The 19,286-nt window shown below is 35.4% G+C and overlaps 1 protein-coding gene across 3 annotated transcripts in view; it reads left to right on the forward strand.

Moving 5' to 3' along the window:
• Nucleotides 1–19,286, forward strand: part of KIAA1109 (KIAA1109 ortholog) — a 195,776-nt gene that overhangs the window by 155,870 nt on the left and 20,620 nt on the right. For 2 of the 3 annotated variants that reach the window (XM_045287399.1, XM_045287398.1), the window contains 10 exons: nt 793–883; nt 1,359–1,421; nt 3,587–3,840; nt 4,396–4,611; nt 5,778–5,958; nt 6,993–7,194; nt 8,859–9,020; nt 10,738–10,877; nt 11,918–12,119; nt 15,577–15,777. In XM_045287399.1, the coding sequence (XP_045143334.1) occupies nt 793–883; nt 1,359–1,421; nt 3,587–3,840; nt 4,396–4,611; nt 5,778–5,958; nt 6,993–7,194; nt 8,859–9,020; nt 10,738–10,877; nt 11,918–12,119; nt 15,577–15,777 (1,712 nt within the window). The remainder of the gene's footprint in view (nt 1–792; nt 884–1,358; nt 1,422–3,586; nt 3,841–4,395; nt 4,612–5,777; nt 5,959–6,992; nt 7,195–8,858; nt 9,021–10,737; nt 10,878–11,917; nt 12,120–15,576; nt 15,778–19,286) is intronic. The other variant, XM_004711839.2, reaches the window with a different exon arrangement.

The following is a 19,286-nucleotide window of genomic DNA, read 5'->3' on the forward strand; positions in this document are numbered from 1 at the left end:
AACTTTCCTCTAGTTTTTAAATGCTTCCTGACCCCACTATCATGATCCTAATTCTACCTTACAAATCTGGCTAGACCAGAGGATGTACATTGGTACATATAGAAACTGGACACACAGGGAATCCAGGACAGATGACCCCTTCAGGACCAGTGGTGAGAGTGGCGATACCTGGAGGGTGAAGGGAAGGTGAAGTAGAAAGGGGGAACCGATTACAAGGATTTACATATAACCTCCTCCTTGGGGTATGTACAACAGAAAAGTGGGTGAGGGAGATGTCGAACAGTGTAAGATATAACAAAATAATAATAATTTATAAGTTATCAAGGGTTCATGAGGGAGGTGCAGCTGGGGGGAAAAGGGAAAAATGAGGAGCTGATATTAAGGGCTCAAGTAGAAAGCAAATGTTTTGAGAATGATGATGGCAACAAATGTACAAATGTGCTTGACACAACGGATGTATGTATGGACTGTGATAAGAATTGTACGATCCCCCAATAAAATGATTAAAAAAAAAAGAATTTGTCAAAAATGGAAGTTTTACATATCATTGCAGTTAAATACTGTTTTATATGGTTTCATTTTAGATAGTCTTCAGACTCTTTAGACTTGTTTAGACTCAGTAAAAATAGAGTCATTCTATATGAAAAGCTGAAGTTTAAGAGATGCAATACCAAAAGTTAACCTTTTGCATGTAGTAAATATATAAAAATGCAATGCTAATGTCATTAGCACAGGAGTATTTTTCTAAAAGCTATAACATTGATGTTTCATAACTTTGTATTTTACTTACAGTTCTCGAGTAGGGGAAACGGAGGAGCTCCCAGAAATTCGTGTCGATGCTGCATCTCCTGGGCCTAGAGTAACTTTCAATATTCAGGATACAGTAAGAGAAGTGTTATTTGTTACAGACACCAACTGCTAAATACTTCCTAGTCATTACAAATGATAGTAATTAGATCATTTCAAAATACTAATTTCTGTCTAAAATGAAAATGTGAATATAAATGCTCCCTGCCATCATTTGAGAGCCATACTACATGTAAGATAAAACCTCCTTAACTGCTCGTTGTTTGGTAGGAATGTGTTTGTTGAATATGTTTTTCCTTTTTTAAATGTGAGAATTAACATTACACTAGATCGTTCTTATAAAGGTAAACATGAACTGAAAGTGATATTAGTTATTTGTATACTTTGTGCAGAATATATATAGGTAACAAAGAAGGTTCAATTTAAAGCTGTATTCTAATTTCATGGAATGTTAAAATTTAAGTTAAAATGGTGGTTAGCTTTTTGTTATTTTTCTTTATTCATGAGTTTGTTTTCCCCCTTCCCCCAATTTTCTTTTCATTTGGATTAAGTTGAAAAATACAGTATGGGGAAGTACACCACAATCCAGCTGTCCTGGGGAAGGGTATTTTCAGGTACTTTTTAAGAACAACATAAATTTTGCTTTAAAACTAATTAACTGCCCTGAAAATCTGCTTTCAAATTGTCTTTCTCTTGTTTCAAACTACAAAATATTGTATATGATATTTTTTAATGAAAAAGCTTGAAATTGTTTGGAATCTTTTTTTATAAAACAGTCCTACTGAAGTAGTTCAAACCAATGTCTAACTCAGAACATCTTTTGAGCCAATAAAGTTACTTCTTTCGAGTCACTGGTATAAAGAAGCATGGATAAAAAAACAGCTTATTTAAGAATTATTCTGATGTTCAAAACAGTGTGGGAAAATATGCCACACTAACTACTCGCAAGTTAAATTAACATTGTTTATAAGCTAGATATTTATCCTAAATACAAATTATAATGGAAAAATGAACTTATCCTTGTTAAGCAGTTTTCTGTCACATTATATTAAAAACAAACAAAAACTGGTGTTTGTTCCACACATTTAAAAAAATTATTAGTTTATTTCTTTTTAACAGTTTTACTCATACACAACGTATCGCTCATTCACTAGCTCAATGACATTCATAAGAGTTATGTCACCATCACCACTATCAACCCAGGGTCTGTCTTCCTCCTTGTCCTCATCGTTGTTAGCTCCCTGCACCTGCCCATGTCCCTGCCATCATGTCCCTTTGGAACCACTCGTCCAGCTGTTTCAGTAGGTTTACCTCTCCTGGGTTTCCGATGCAGAAAAACATACTAAATCAAATCAAAGCTCAAATTAGCCCAACAACAAAGACATCGTTAAGTAGTGAAAACCCTCAATTAAAAATAAAGTAGAAAATATTAAAAGTTACAGCAATTATACATCTGATCAAGAGAAAGATCAAAGGACAAGATGTCACATTTTGGCATAACGGCAATTGCAGTAATTCCTCCTACAATGCACTCTGTCTGATAATAAGACCTTTCCCACCCCTTGTCCATAGTCCGAGGGGATTCACCTAAGGCTCAGTCTGCATTAGGGACCCTGTGAATGGGTTTTGGACTTTCACCAGAGCCTTCTGCAAATGAGGTGTTCAGAATTTAGGCTTTGATACAATTCCCTCTTCTGAATTTGGTTTTTATCATTAACAATTCTTGGGTCACATAGGCTGCTGTACTTCTTTCATGTGGACCTAGTTGACACCTCACTTAGACGGCTCCACAGATTTTATTTCCCTTTCTCTACTCTCTCCAGCTAGGGTCATAATCTATATTTGAGTTATGGTAAATTCGGATTGAATTTTGCTTTGGAACCCAAATTATATAATAACCTAACAGACATAATCTTTCTTTAAAAAAACTTTGGAAATAAACCATTTATAGTGAATTACTAATTAAGTTCTTAATGTTTGAATTGACTCCTGACCTATTTTTAAAACAGTACTGTGCTTTTCAAAAGATTACAGATAAAAACAAAAGTAAAAAATAGATCATTTATATGAACCTTTACCACAAGTTTTAAAAATTAAAGATGATCTGAAAATTGAAATGTATATAAAGTAAAGAACAAACACATTCTGCAAATATTTGAATTTGGATTTTAGGACATCACTGTCATCTAATAGTTTAAAATAATTACATTACATTGCACATCACACTTTGTAAACTATACAAAGTTTGTATAGTTTTTAAGTTTGATTGAGTGATACATACTTAATACTCAGTTGTTTCTGCATCTCTCTTCACTCTATTAGGTGTTGTTAGATATATCTACAGAAAACATCCCTGAGTATCAGGAGATAACAATACCATCTATAGACACTGCATGTTCTTTGATCACTAATTATGCTTATCATTCTGGTTTATAATTAATCGCATTATTTTCTTTATTCTCACAGCATGTTTAACTTTTGCTTCAAGAAAGTCAATGTGTACTAATTAATAGGATGATAGGTGTTTTTCTAACGTGAATTTCACCCTGATTTTTGTGTGTCCGTGGTGTGACTTTCTGTGGTTTGACATTCTGCTTCCTTCCTTGGTGTGCCAGCTTATGTACTCATAAATCGACCTTTCTTTCAGTTCGCAGTGAGGAAATTCAACTCTGAGCACATTTTAAAATATTTGACTCTATATTTTTTCTTTAAAAAATGGTTTTTATAAGGTGCTAGTAACATGGACCTGAATTATTTCTTTATTCCCCCCTATAATCAGTTTCCAGAAGAGACAGAACTGGACCTTCTGTCAGTAACCATTGATGGTCCCTCCCACTACTCATCTACTAGTGAAGGGTCGTGTTCCGTGTTCAGTTCTCCCAAAACTCCAGGAGGCTTTCCGCCAAGCGTCCCTTTCCAACCTGAAGAAGGGCGACGGGATGACAGCTTATCTTCTACCAGTGAGGATTCTGAGAAGGATGAAAAGGGAGACGACCACGAGAGAGAAAGGTTTTATATTTACCGAAAACCCTCGTGAGTAGGCTTTTTGTTTTAAGATCTTAGATTGTTTTTCAGAATGCAGAACTAAGTCAAAGTGTTATGTATTCTCAGGAATTAGGCTTAATGTGCCATTCCTGGCTGAGATTAAGAGACGTATTCATGGTTAAATGAATAAATATTTAGCTCCGTGTTAGGTTAATATAGCTTCTTTTCCTTTTGTTTCTTGTTCTGCTTCTAATAAAATCTGGGCAGTATTATTTACAATTTTACAGTTTGAGAAAAGGAGCTATCCTTCAAAATATCAAATGTAGTGCATGTCTTGGTATATTTGAACTCTTCATAGCAGTGGTTGGGCCAGTCTCAGCACCTAACACACTGTATGCTACTCAATAGATCGCAGTTGAATAAATGTGGCTACTAATCTTAAGAAAACCTCAGATAGTATGTGCTGGTTGAGTGGCTTGTGTGAATTTATTAAAACAATAGCAATTACTTTATATTTTTGCTCACTATAACATACTGAAAAATAATTCATTAAAAAGGCTTACTATTTTATTACAATGTGGTAACCAGTTATTCTTTCTCTAGACATACATCTCGTAAAAAAGCAACAGGCTTTGCTGCTGTTCATCAGCTATTTACAGAACGTTGGCCAACAGCCCCAGTCAACCGCAGTCTCAGTGGTACAACTACAGAAAGAAATATTGACTTTGAACTTGATATACGGGTTGAGATTGATAGCGGAAAATGTGTACTTCACCCAACTACCCTTCTACAAGAGCATGATGATATAAGCTTGAGAAGGTAAGAATAGGTGGACAAAAGAGTAAATGTAACTTCTTCTGTTGGAGGTATTATTCAGATATCACAAAGGTACAAGCTTTTTTTTTCATATCCCACATGCAGATGTAATCATACGTGAAATGGTTGAATGATTGCTTGCAGAGCATACATGTGTAAATTATTCCTTGAAACTAGAAATTGATGTCTAATTGTAGACTGAATTAAAATAATTTTATCTTTAAAATTCTCCTTTGACATCATTTGGCATAATATTTTTAGTTGGTACTCATATTACTTAATGTTTTATTTATAAATAAGTAAATATATAGATTTAAATCAATTTACATAATTTTATCTATTTAAATTTTAAAAACAGTACAATACATATATCACAATAATTGAATTTTGATAAGTTCATAAAAGAATAAGATTGGCTAACACTTTCAACTGAGAGTGTATAATGTTCAGTCTGTCTCCATTTGATGGTAAAATAACCAGGCTTTACTATAAGGTAAATTTTTCTTTAATTCATTTTCCTTTTCTTTCCTAATCTAAAAAATAACAGTGAAAATACAAAAATAATTGAGTAAGTGGGAGTGGGGTGAGGTGGAGATCTAAATAGAATAAGAATGGCAATGTTGACAATGATTGAAGTTGGGTATATGTAGGTCCACCCTAACATCCTGCTTATTTAGTAAATGGTTAGAATTTTTCATAATTAAGCATTATCTGTGGCCTTGTCTAATGAGGCTTTTATAAGAGAACAGATGAAAGGACTTTTTAACTGAGCTAACTCTCTTGCAAATGTAATAATGATGATAAAAAGAATGTGAATTTACCATAATACACTTCCTATTTTACATTAGACAACATAATCAATTGTTTAAGCAAAGTTCAACTTAATATGTTGACATTTTGTGAAGCAATTATGATGTTAGGAAAGAGTAAAGGTTTAACTGCTCTACACAAGGGATCTTCACAAGGTTTGTGGGAAAATGGCATTAAAAGGTAATATAATTTTTCTCACCAACTTTTCGAAACTCTCATAGATTATAAACATTAGTGCACAACATTAGCTGAATTAGCTTGGAATAGTGGTAAACTTTACTTTTTCAACTTTATCAGTGAAGGACTATAAAGAAATCAGTTTTTCTTTTTTTAATGCCAAAACATTTTTCTATTAACAGAAGTTATGATCGAAGTTCTAGGAGCTTAGATCACGATTCTCCCTCTAAAAAGAAGAAGTTTCAAACTAACTATGCTTCTACCACCCATCTAATGACCGGCAAAAAGGTGCCATCATCACTACAGACAAAGCCTAGTGACTTGGAAACAACAGTGTTTTACATTCCTGGAGTTGATGTTAAGGTAAAATAATACTTTTAGAATAAGAGTTTTGATTATCAGTATCACTTATTTTGTCATGTTTGTTCTTCCTTTGCTTGTTACATTAAATATGAGACTTTCTCACATTTTTCTCTACTAGAGCCATATTTTTAACATAAGAACATTCAAATTGCAGGTTGTCACTTCCCTTATACCTCTTTTCTCATGAAAGTTTGGCAGAAAGAAGTTACAAAATGAAGGCTAATTGAAGGGACTTACTGTATAGTTGTAGGTATTCCTCTTCCACCCTTTCTCCTTCAAACCAGATATTGAAACTCCCTAAGCTCTAGAGTGCTTGTGGCTTGGCCTGCTAACTGCATGATCAGTGGTTCAAACAAACCAGCCATTCCAAGGGAGAAAACTGAGGCTCTGTGCTTCAGTGAAATTTAGCCTCAAAAACCCTGTACAGGGTCACCGTGTGTTGGAATTCAATTGGATTTTGGCAATGGATTTTGCTTTTTAGAAGAACCCTTAAAGAATCATATGATGGTTTTTCTTTAGGGTTTCTGAGACTGTAAATATTTATAGGAGCAGATAGCCTCATCTTTCTTTTGTGGAGCAACTGGTAGGTTTAAACCACCAAACTTGAAGTTTGTGGCCCAGTGCTTAATCCACACCACCACCAGGATCCTTCCTTATGCATTGGTGTTTATTATCAACATACCAAATCTTTTCTAGGTAATTTCACTGAAAAGCTGTATTTGTTTGTTTTTAGATTATAGAATTACAGGATCCTAGAATTTTAATTAAGCTGGAAAAACCTTTAAAAATTATCTAGATGGGTTTTTTTTTTATTTTGAAAATGCAAGGAAGCTAGCAAACTTGCCCAAGTTACAAAACTAACTTGAAAGATCTAGAACTGGGCCTTCTAATTCCTGGACTCGTGTTATGTCTACTACTTCGGCTTATTTTTTTTCCTTATCTGCATAATTGTAAATTGTAAATTTATTTTGTAATAAATTTATTTATTTTATAAATTTCTATTGTAAATCAAAATTTTATTTGTTTCAATACAGTTGCATTACAATTCCAAGACTCTAAAGACTGAATCACCTAATGCATCCAGAGGATCTTCCTTGCCAAGAACACTCTCTAAAGAATCCAAGCTGTATGGTATGAAAGATAGTGCAGCATCTCCTCCTTCTCCTCCTTTACCTTGCACTGTCCACAGCAAGACTAACACCTTACTACCTCCCCAACCCCCACCTATTCCCTCAGGTATTAAGGAGAATATACTCTATTTTTTGTCATTATTTTCTTCATAATTTTTAGTAACTACCTACTTGCTCTATGTATACTTTCTAAAATATTTAGTATTTCAGGAAAGGACCTAGATTTGTTCATAACAATTATACAACAGTTATATATGAAGTGTGGACCAACTACTTTAACAAATGTATATTACTTTAGGATATCAGTTATTAAGCTCAATATTCTAACTAACTTACTCAGTTAAATGTTTATGGCTGTATATATTTAGAAAAGGATGATTTTGTACAGTTCAAACTTAGAGAGGTTGTGGATAGAGATACTAAACTTCAACTTTCCAGAGAATACATTTGGATTAACAACATCTCTTAATTATCTATTAATGTATAACATATTACTCCAAAACAGTGATTTCTAACCACAACACTGGATCAGAATTCAGCAGCAGTTTGGCTACTTGAAGCTGACTGACGGTTTCTTGGGAGGTTGCACTCAAGATGTTGGCTAGGTCTGCAGTCATATGAGGACTTGACCGGGCGAGAAAATGGCTTCTGTTATGTGCCAGTCATGTGACTAGCTGGCTGATGCCTCAGTTCCTCCCCACCTGGGCCTTTCTGCAGACTGAATCAGTGGTCTCGTGATGTGACACTTGATTTCCCTTCAAAGAAATGACCCAAAAGAGAACAAGACAGAAGCCACAGTATCTTTTATAGCTTAGCCTCAAAGGTTGCATGTCGCTGTTTCCATCTCTTTGGTTACACTGGTCAGCCCCTATTCACTGTGGGACAGAGGCCCACATGAACATGAATACCAGGAAACAAATGGATCAATGGGGGTCCTTACATGGATAGTACATTGTCCAAAAAGAAAATATCAGGGTTGGCAAGAACTATTTGAAAAAGCTTCATTTGAGAGATGGAACTTGATATGCAGATCTGTTAAAGTCAATGATCATCATAAAATCATGGCTAATAGGAAGGGGCTTGTAAAAACTCATGGAAGTATTCTGTTATCTTTTTATTCCATTTTTCCACATACATTTTGAATTCCCATTGTAATTTTTATTTCACGTTTCAATTGACACGGCACACCTAAGTCCATTTACTGCAGGATAAAAATTAACCCCATATTGTGAATGAGGAGAGGTAAGACACACAGAAGTTTATACAACTTATAAATGTCGGAAGCTATAAACCTATGCCAAAGCTACCTAATCTTCTCATTTTACTGAAGTGGAAATGCATAGGAGAGATGCCAGCTGAGGAAGTTTGTGTAAACAAACTAAGAAAATAGGAAAACCTGAAAATAATGACTTTTTCCTTGTTTGACACAAAGCATTGTTAGACAAAGTTTTCTATCTTCTAAAATGGACAATTAATACTACAGAGTGACTTAGCAAATTATGAGGTTGAACACTTGGACCAATGTTTATGAGCTAGAGCAAGTAGGATTAAATATATGCTAAACATCATTTGTCATCTTTGTACTCTTAACAGTGTATCATTTCTATCAACCTGCTGTTTTTATTACTCTCTCGAATGGTTTTAAGTATAAAGTGTTTCACTGATTAAAGTATTTCATGGTTCTAATTTCTCACAAGATTATCTTCTTATGTTTCATTGGCCCCATTTACTAATTCCACAAAATGTCCCTCACATTTACAAATGTTCTAGCCAAAGGAAAAGGAAGTGGAGGAGTGAAAACAGCCAAGTTATACGCCTGGGTAGCACTTCAGTCATTGCCAGAAGAAATGGTTATTAGTCCCTGCCTTTTAGACTTTCTGGAAAAAGCACTGGAAACGATTCCAATTACACCAATTGAAAGGAATTATACAGGTAAGCTTCTTTTTATGCTTGTTTCTCATCACATACATCTTAGGTTCCTTTACTTAGAAAAATTTCTTAATGCTTTTATATGATACACTCAGTGATAAATATAAAATAATTATAGAACTGAAAATACCTTGGACTAGACCTCATTCATGAATGAGGATCATAAGCCCTGTGTTTACATGATTTACCTAAGGCCACAGCTGGGAAATAACAAAATTAACATTTCTTTATCTCTCAAACAAAAACTTACTGCCATGGATTCCATCCCAGTTCATCATTACCTTATAGGTCAGAGTAGAACTGCCCCTTTGCATTTCTGAGACTAAATATTTACTGGAGCAGACAGCCTCATCTTTCTCCCCTGGAGCAACTGCTGCGTTGGTAGCATTGTGCTGTATCTGTTACAGGAAATCATGAACCTGGTTTGAAGCAACAGCATAGGAACTGAGGCAATGCATGACACAGACAGAAGGCCGTAGATAATGAGCAATGTCTGGAACCCAAGTGATGTTTGGATGAAGAAAGTAGATATATGAAAAAGGCTTCTTAGAACTAAAACTCAGTTTGAAAAGATGTTTTAGTCTTATTTTCTTAATTTCCTAAAATCTTACTGTTAAGTCTTCTAGGACTGGCATCTCCTTAGGGCAAGCATAACTGCTGTTGTGCACTATGGAAATTTGAGTTCAGAGGAATCATGAAGTTTGAACAGGAGAAGATGTGTTGTTGGGGGTCCGTGCTGTTGAGTCAGTTGTGACTCATGGTGCCCCTCTGGACAACAGATGAAACACTGCCCTCCTGTATCATCCTCATCATGGTTGTGTTTAAAGCCAGTGTTGCAGCCTTTGTACTGGTCCATTTCGTTAACCCCTTACTGTACCAATCGCAATATCCTTCTCCAGGGCTTGGTCCTTCTTGATAACATATGTGATGTGTCTGAGATGAAGTCTCACCATTCCAAGGAGCATTCTGGCTATGCTTCTTTCAACACAGAATAGATTGTTTTGTTTTGTTTTGTTTTCCTGTCTGGCAGTCTGGTATATGCAAGGAGCCCTGATAACATGGTGGGCTGTGTGTTGAGCTGATAGCCACAAGGTCAAGAGATTGAAACTAGCAGCTGTTTCTCAGGAGAAAGATGAAGCTTTCTACTCCCATAAAGATTTAATCTGGGAAACTCAGGTGGCAATTCTACTCTGTTCTGTAGGGCCACTGGGCATCAGCACTGACTCCACGGCAGTGATCTTGAGCTATGGTGCACTCAACATTCTTTGCCAATACTATATAATAATGTATCAGTTCTTCTGTGGTCTTTCTTAGCCATTGGCCAGCATTCACATGCATATAGGCCACTTGAGTCAGATGCACTTTAGTTATCAAGGTGACATCTTTATTTTTTAACATTTTAGGAAAGTATTTGCAGTAGATTTGCCCACTGCAATAAATTGCTTGATTTCTGGACTGATGTTTTCATAAACGTTCATTGTGGACCCATATAAAATGAAATCTTTCATACCTTTAATATTATCATAATTTTTTCCCTAGAATATAGAAACAAATGTTTCTGGGTATTCTAAACCTCTGATCTAAGTAACAACAAAAAACGATACTGCGTAATGAAAGAAAAAGTCATTGCCATAAATGGTACATTTTACTGTAATAATTGTAATAATGATATAGACAAGTTCTCTTTTTCTTAATAATAGAACTCTAAATATTTTAATAGCTGTCAGCTCACAAGATGAAGATATGGGACATTTTGACCTACCAGATCCAATGGAAGAATCAACAACATCATTAGTATCATCTTCAACATCTGCTAACTCTTCCTTCCCTGTAGATGTTGTGGTTTACGTACGAGTTCAGGTGATATACCTCAATCAATCTTTTCTATATTCTTAAGCATATTGGAGCATTTTCAATAATATTTCTCTTTAAAGTTTTCTTAACCTGAGGTTCATGTCCCTTAAGACATTTATGAAGGCTTATAAGTTGCCCAAGCCTTTTGAAAGTAAATATAAATTTTTATATCTACCTTTCTGTTGAGGTTTATAGATTTTTGGTTATCAAAAATTTTATTTCATACTTTAGCGGTGTAAATAAAAGAAAATAGGTTTTTTTAATCAGTATGGAATTTTCATTTCTTGACTTTGTTATCCATTCTAGGGTGCTATACAAATTACACAAATTGAATGACCAGATATAAAATTCGTACAGTTGAGATATAGCATCACAGTACTGTTTTTTTTAATTAATAAGACTTGTATAATATTTAATCTTTCATTCTTAAATTCAATTCTATTAATTGACCTATGAGAATATGTAATCTAGTCTATTTTATGCAACTTATTATTAAGAAATTCATCATTACTTATACTCAAACTTCTGGGTTTACATTATCCCTAATTAAAACTTTGTAATTTCTAGGATCAAAGAGACACTACTGATCATTTATTCCAAATATCTTCTATACATCAATTTAGCCAAATTACTTCAGTCTAGACTTTGAGAGTTTTGTACTATTTTGTGTGATGAAAACATAATTGGTGAGAGGTCAATGGTTATGAAAACTTTTTCATTATTATAACAATTAAGATATAAGGGACTTGGTTATGTACATGTGTTAGTATAAACAATATTAAAACTATAAAATCTCACTCAGAAATGGCGTCTCAAAAATTTCATTTTCTTAATATATTGTATGTTATAGTCTGTTCATGTGAAGTAAAGAATTTAGGACATTAAACACAGAGCACTGTGGAGTGTCAGATAAACTATAAGAACACTGGTAGGTGTGGACTGAAATGGAAATTAAATGTAACTTTTAGAATCCAGTATTACATTTTTAACCATCCAGTTCCTAGAAGCTTTTTTCTTTTGGGTGGGGGGCCTTTTCTTCTTTTCAGCCCTCACAGATCAAGTTTAGCTGCTTGCCAGTATCAAGAGTGGAATGCATGCTGAAGCTGCCCTCCCTCGACTTAGTGTTTTCTTCAAACCGAGGAGAACTAGAGACTTTGGGGACTACATATCCTGCCGAGGCTTTATCCCCTGGAAGTAATGTTTCTCTAAGTGGAACAAAGACCTCTATAAATAAAACTGGAATACCAGGTATGGAAATAGTTAATCTTCTGGTATAAAGCCAAATATCCTATGAAAACAAATGCTATTTTAATACTAATTAATTCGCTTTTTATGAAACGGATTTGGAATACAAGAGAATACAAGAGTTGACTGTTGAACAACACAGGGGTGAAGAGCACCGGCACAGTTGAAAATCCACCTGTAACTTTTCACTTCCCCAAAATGTAACTGCGAACCGCTTACTGATAACCAGAAGCCTTACTAACAGTAACATAAATCGTTGATTAGCACATATTTTATATGTTGTATCTGTTATATACTGTACCCACATAAAAGCTGAATTTTCAAGATGAGAGAGAAAGGTTTCACAAAAGTGCAAGGTTTGGGTGCAATGAGAGCTTTACAAATTCCCCTTGCGTTTTACAACAGTCCTAATGCTGGAGTCAGTTATCGACATGACAGGCAGCGAAAGCTGTAGACATCCGTCTAGGATACATGTTAGTCAGTTAAACTTTACTTGTAATGCCATGATTCTTCTCTGCTTCTTGGGAACACGCTAGCACTGATGGCACTTGATAGGGTCCCACAGTGTTCAATTTAAGGTTTACAGTATAGCACTAAACACAATGGAAACCATTCAAGGACCTCAAGGGATCACTTTTTATTCAATGTGCAGTTCACTGAAGGGGCAAACTCATGCAGGAACGAGTGGAGTCACACATTAAGTGGGAAACCGTGTCATTCAAAGGTCAGCTGTATTTTAGAATTAGAGTATCTATATTTAAAATGGATATATTTTTAAAATCTACACTAGATCAAAATTTCTAGTATATCTTATACTTCAGTTGAATATTCTTTAGCTTGTAAAGATTCTAAATGAAGGGCAGTTGGATAGTATTCTGTTGTCTGCTTGCCTGTTCTAGTCTCCTAACACTGTGACGTAAATGTCACACAATAAAACCCAGGTTCAAGTACTATTGAATGTTTTATTGTACACTGTTATCCGTGCTGCTGTCTACGAGCCAGAATGACTCAGTGGCAGTGCGTTTGGAGAGTGTGCTATCTGGGAAGGATTTCCTATAAAACTGAATTAAATTGTATCAAATAGCACATATTTTTAAAGTGGTAAATTTTGTTAGCTGTCCCAAATGTTTTATGTGGCATTTGGTTTTTAAACAGGACCCTTGATGAAAGAGTCACTCTTCAGTGTATTAAAGCTCTGGACCATTTGTGCCCTAAAAACCGGAAGAGATCAAAATTATAATGAGAAATATTTATTAAATATCTTTAAGAAACAGGGTAGATTGTTAAAAGAATTGGTATATAGGATATAGAAAGCAAAAGTACTAGAAATAATATAAAAATAATGCCCTTTTAAAAAAAATCATAATTCAATGTTATCAGCTTCTACTCTCCAGCATGCGTGTAACAATACAATCTTTTCTTCCAAGCAAAATAGAAATATGTGTCTTTTGGGGTGTAACTTTTAAAATTTTAAATCTTATCCATATTATCCCAAATTATTAAATGTTCTTTTCTAAAATAATTTTCTGTAGTTACATTGTATTCTATCTTTTGGATCATATATTTGAGAATTCCATGAGGTTTGTTTTAGCATTTTATTTTATAAATAATATAATGAACATCTTCGTATCTTACTTATAAAATGTCTTTAAGATAAATTCTTAATGAAACCACAAAACTAGAGTGTTTAAAGCATTAGATACATTTTACTTTTTCTCAAATAAGATTTTAAGATTTTATACCCTGAACATTATGTGGACACAACAGACATGGTCCCTTTTAACATGGAAGTTAAACTGAATTGGAGAAGCTGGTTTAAGTGGAAAGGTGACACAGATGAATATGACTTGTAGCCAAGCAGAGGGTTAGGAATATGAACATACAGGCAAAGCCCAAACCAAGCTCACTGCCATCAAGTTGATTCCTACTCATGTTGTTGGGAGCCTTTGAGTGGGGTCAACTCATAGCGACCCTACGTGCAACAGAATGAAACACTGTCCCCAGTTCTGCTCTAAGGCAGAACAGGCCAGTCCGTGATTTGTAAGACTACATTTTGACAGGAGCTGAAAGTCTCATCTTTCTCCTGTAGAGTGACTAATCAATTGCTGACCTTGTGGTTAGCAGCTGAAAATGCATAGCCCATTATGCCACCAGAGCTCCAGGCTCATGCCATAGCCATGCCAACACACAGTGACCCTATATGACTGGGTAGAACTGCCCCCAAAATTTCCGAGACGGTAACTGTTTGTGGGAGTAGAAAGCCCTGTCTTTCTCCCACAGAGCAGCTGGTGGTTTTGAACTGTTGATCTTTCAGATCACAGCCCAACACACAATCACTACGCCACCGTGGCCCTATAGAGCTCCAGGCAGAGGCTATAAAATTCATGAAGCAGGAGTTTCACAAGACTGAAAAGCAAAAAGAATCCAAGAAACCAAAAGAAAAAGGAGCATGGTGAGCACCAACCGGTAGATGAGAAAGGTTTAGAGAGGGAAAGAGCCATATTTGTGGGCAAGCCACTGACGGTGAAGCAGAGGACTTGGCTTGGTCAGACGCACGCTAGTGAAACACCCGGCTAACTTCTGTATGGCAATTGGTTGGAAATGAAAAAATAGTGAGAGGAAGGGAGGGAAAGCGTTTGCTATTGCCACCTACCAGGCTTAGGAGCAATGAAGATTGTGGGAAGTGGACAGACTGACATATATGTCAGATGTAGAAATCATGTGGTGATAGGGTGTGTGGTAGGGAGTCAAGAGTTGAAGGGGTTTTGTTGAACTATTTGAAACAAAGTGTCACGTATTAAACATGAGGAAAACTGGAAGAAAATCAGATTTCAGGGGCTTAAGGGAACATAAGAGTTCAGTTGTGAAGTTTGTATCCAAAGGATATCTGGGCTTGAGATATATATGGTGGTTATCATCAGCAAAATAAAATATTTATAAAGCATATTTGAAACTAGCCTCTCAATCCCCCAAAATGTTCCCGATAAGTGAGCTTACTCCCTTTGAGAGATGTTTCTCTTTTGGTATTTACATCCTTCATAATAGCTCTTTTGTTAAACATATTAAAACATGGATTCCAACTATAGGCTGTGCTTTTGCACAGTATATTCTACTTCTTCTTTTGCTTAGCTCCAAGTCTTTGGCTTCTTCCACTGCCTCCTTTAACTGGAGCAAAGGAAAAAAGAAATAAGAGATCATAGAGTTGACCAAGCACAAATATAAGTAATTATTTTACAGATGAACAGAGTATTAGTTAACCCTGGCTTACATAGAAAAAAAATCATTGAAAAGGACATTTGAAGTTCTCCTTTTTATTTCAAGGATTTAATCTTGATCTTTTGAAGTTTTGAGTATTTTCACTTGTTTTTGTTTTAGTTCATGAGAATATAATGATAACAGGGATGTTTTTATTTCCTTGTAGCTTATAAAAAATCTTTTGGATTTCTTGTGTCTGCTGTAGGGTCATCAGGATTAGGCAGCCCTCTGGGCAGAAGTCGACATAGTAGTAGTCAGTCAGATCTGACCAGCTCCAGCAGCAGTTCCTCTGGTTTGAGCTTCACCGCATGCATGTCCGACTTTTCCCTTTATGTGTTCCATCCATATGGAGCAGGAAAGCAAAAACCCGCTGTTTCTGGACTCACACCTGGATCGGGAGGATTAGGTATACCGAGCATGTTTATGGCTTTTTCAACTGTATCACAGTTTTAAGAATTCATTTTTTAAATAACCCATGATGCCTTTAATAACAGATAAACTCACAATCTGAACATTTTTATATTTTCCTTTTTGATAATGGCCCATGTCTCTACAAAATAATTATGAATACAAAATAAGTGATTCAAGTATACTAGTTATATAAAAATAAAACACTGTAGAACATTGTATAGGTAATACAAACAACACAAATATCTCATTGCTTATCAAAGGTTACATGTTACCAAATATTTAAATGTCTTGCCCAAAATCCCTAGAGTATAATAATTTATACTCTATAAATGGTAACATTTTAAAGTGTTAAAGTTATGTTACTTTAAAATGAGACAGTTATTTATATAGTGTATATAAATTCCATTAGCATTTTAAAATTCAGTTAGACTATTAAAAGTTTGTTTTTATTTTTGTTGCTAGGTGGGGTGGCCATGTCATTTCATCTCATGGAGAGTCTTCCTCTTGTACATTGTTCTTCCTCTTTACCAAGCATGATGTACTACTCCAGGGACTAGTCTCTCCTGATAACATGTCCAAATTACATGAGACACAGTTTCACCATCCTCACTTCTAAGGAGCTGTACTTCTTCCAAGACAGATTTGTGTGTCCTTTTGGCAGTCCATGGTACTTTTAACATTCTGTTCCAGTACCATCATTCAAATGCATCAATTCTTCTGCCGTCTTCCTTTTTCAGTGTCCAACTTTCACACGCACATGAGGTGACTGAAAATACCATAGCTTGGGTCAGCCACACCTAGTCCTCAAAATGACATCCTTGCTTAAAAGAGGTCTTGTGCAGCAGCTTTGCCAATGTGATCTCTTGACTACTGTTTCCATGAGCACTGATTGTGGGGCCAAGCAAAATGAGCTCTTTGAAAAATGCAATATTTTCTCTGCTTATCATGATGTTTCCTCTTGGTCCAGTTGTGAGGATTTTGGTTGTCTTTACATTGAGTTGCAGTCTATACCGAAGGCTGCAATCATTGATCTTCATCAGTAAGTGAATCAAGCCCTCCTCACTTTCAGCAGGCAAGGCTGTGTCATTTGCATATTGAACATTATTAAAAAGCCTTCCTCCAACATTGATACTGAGTTCTTTTGCATATAGACCAGCCTCTTGTATTATTTGTTCATCATACAGATTAAATAAGTATGGTGAGGGGACACAGCCCCTGTCACACACCTTTCCTAACGAGAGAATGGACTTAATAGCAGTGAGATTTTTTTGGTTTGATATAGTTTTTTTGGTTTGTTTTTTTTTTAGTATTTCATTGTTCTGTTTGTACAACTCCCTCTTGGTCTGTGTAGGTTCCACATGGGCACAATGAAGTGTTCTGGAATTTCCATTCTCCTTAATGCTCTCCATAGTTTATCATGTTCAACACAATTGAATTCATTTGCATAGTTAATAAAACCCAAGTAACATCTTTCTGGTATTCTCTGCTCTTAGCCTAGACCCATCTGGAATCAACAATGATATCCCTTGTTCCATGTCCGCTTCTGAATCCAGTATGAATTTCTGGCAGTTTCCTGTAGATGTACTTCTGCAATCATTGTTAAATGCCTTCAGCAAAATTTTATTGGCATGTGATAGTAATGCAGTTATTTGATAAATACTGTGTTCTGTTGGGCCACCTTTCTTTGGAATGGCCACAAATATGGATCTCTTCTTGTCTTTGACCACATAGCTATTGTCTAATTTTCTTGGTGTGGGTGCATGCTTCCAGTGCTTCACCAGCTTGTTGAAACTTTTCAGTTGGTATTCCATCTATTTCTAGAGCCTTGTTTCTAATAACCTTTGATGCAGCCTGGACTTCCGCTTCTCCTTCTGGATCAGATGCTCCCTCTTGAAATGGCTGAATGTTGACAGGTTCTTTTTGGCACAGGGCTTCTGTATATTCCTTCCATCATCTTTGGATGCTTCTTGCATCGTTAAAAATTGAGGCTCAAAGTACAGTAAATATCTAGAAAAGAATGATGGAATATATGTACGAATATGTCGGATAAAATTGATGTATGGATTGTAACAAGAGTTGTAAGAGCCCCCAATAAAATGATTTAAAAAAAATTGAAGCTTGAATTTTTTCTTCATTTATTATTTCGATTTAAGATAGGTTGGGTGTGTTCTTCCTTTTTAGTTTTCTAACTCTAGGTCTCTGCACATTTCATTATAATAGTTTGTCTTCTTGATCTTCCTTTTGAAATTTTCTGTTAGCTCTATACCTTCATGAGTTCTTCCATTTCATTTATCTGCTCTACTATCAAGAGCGAGTTTCAGAGCTCTCCAGACATCTACTTGATCCTCTCCTTCTCTCTCATCGTTTTAATGATGCCTTTTGCTCTCTTCGTGTACGATGTTCTTGATTTAATCCCAGAGTTCGGCAGGTCTTCTGTTATTAGTGTACAATGAGTAAAATCCGTGTTTGAGATAGTCTCAAAATTCAGGTGTGATATACTCAAGGTCATATTGTGGCTCTCATGGACTTGTTTCAGTTTCCTTCTATTCCAACTTCAATTTGTATATGAGCAGTAGATAGGTGTTCCACAGTTGGGCCCCGGCCTTCTTTTGGTTAGTGACAGTGAACTTCTACAAAGTTTCTTCTCACAGATATAGTCAATTTCATTTCTTTAGTTTCATATTAGCCACAATTATAGACTGTTCTATGACTGGTGCCTGGTCTTGTTCTGATGTTACTGAGGCTCTCCATCACCTGTGTCCACAGAGGTCGTCAATTTTATTCTTGTATCTTTTGTGTGTATAGTTATCATTTATGTTATTTGAAAAAAAGGTATTTCCCATGGAAGTTTGATTGTGTGACTTTTGGTATCATTTCTATCAACAAGGTCATATTTTACAACTTCCGATCCTCCTTTATGTCCAACATTCACGTTCTAATGACTAATAAGTATCAATCCATTTTTATTGACTATTTGGCCAATTTTTAATTGCAAAAGCTCAGAAAAATCTTCAGTTTCTCCATATTTGACATTAGTGGTTGGCACATAATTTAAATAATAGTTATAATAAGTGATCGACTTTGTAGGCTTAGGATATTATCTTAAAATTTGAAGTGTTCTTTTTGAGAAATGCTGTGTCATTCCTTTTAATTTGTCAATGGAAAAATAGAATTAGAAGTAAATAGTGTTCTTTTATAGACTTTTTGAAGTTCTTTGTTTGACTGCCAGATTCAAATTGGCCATTACTCTTAATGATGTGGATAAAGCTTCAACAGCTTCTTTTGCTGATGTGGCATGTTTCAAAATTAGGGCAAACAACTGAGTATCTATTAAAAATCAGAATGTGGAGTACATGAAATATCACTGCTGGAGAATTGAAACAGCCAAAATTGAAAGGAAATGCTTGCAAATAGAAATCCCAGGCATTAATGAGTTGAAAAAGACTGACATTGGCTGCTCTGAATCAGACAAAAAGCATATAAGATTTTGATAGTTAGTGAGTG

Source organism: Echinops telfairi, unplaced genomic scaffold (genome assembly GCF_000313985.2).
Source record: "Echinops telfairi isolate 266 unplaced genomic scaffold, ASM31398v2 ScPeMD7_14;HRSCAF=57, whole genome shotgun sequence".
NCBI lineage: Eukaryota > Metazoa > Chordata > Mammalia > Afrosoricida > Tenrecidae > Echinops > Echinops telfairi.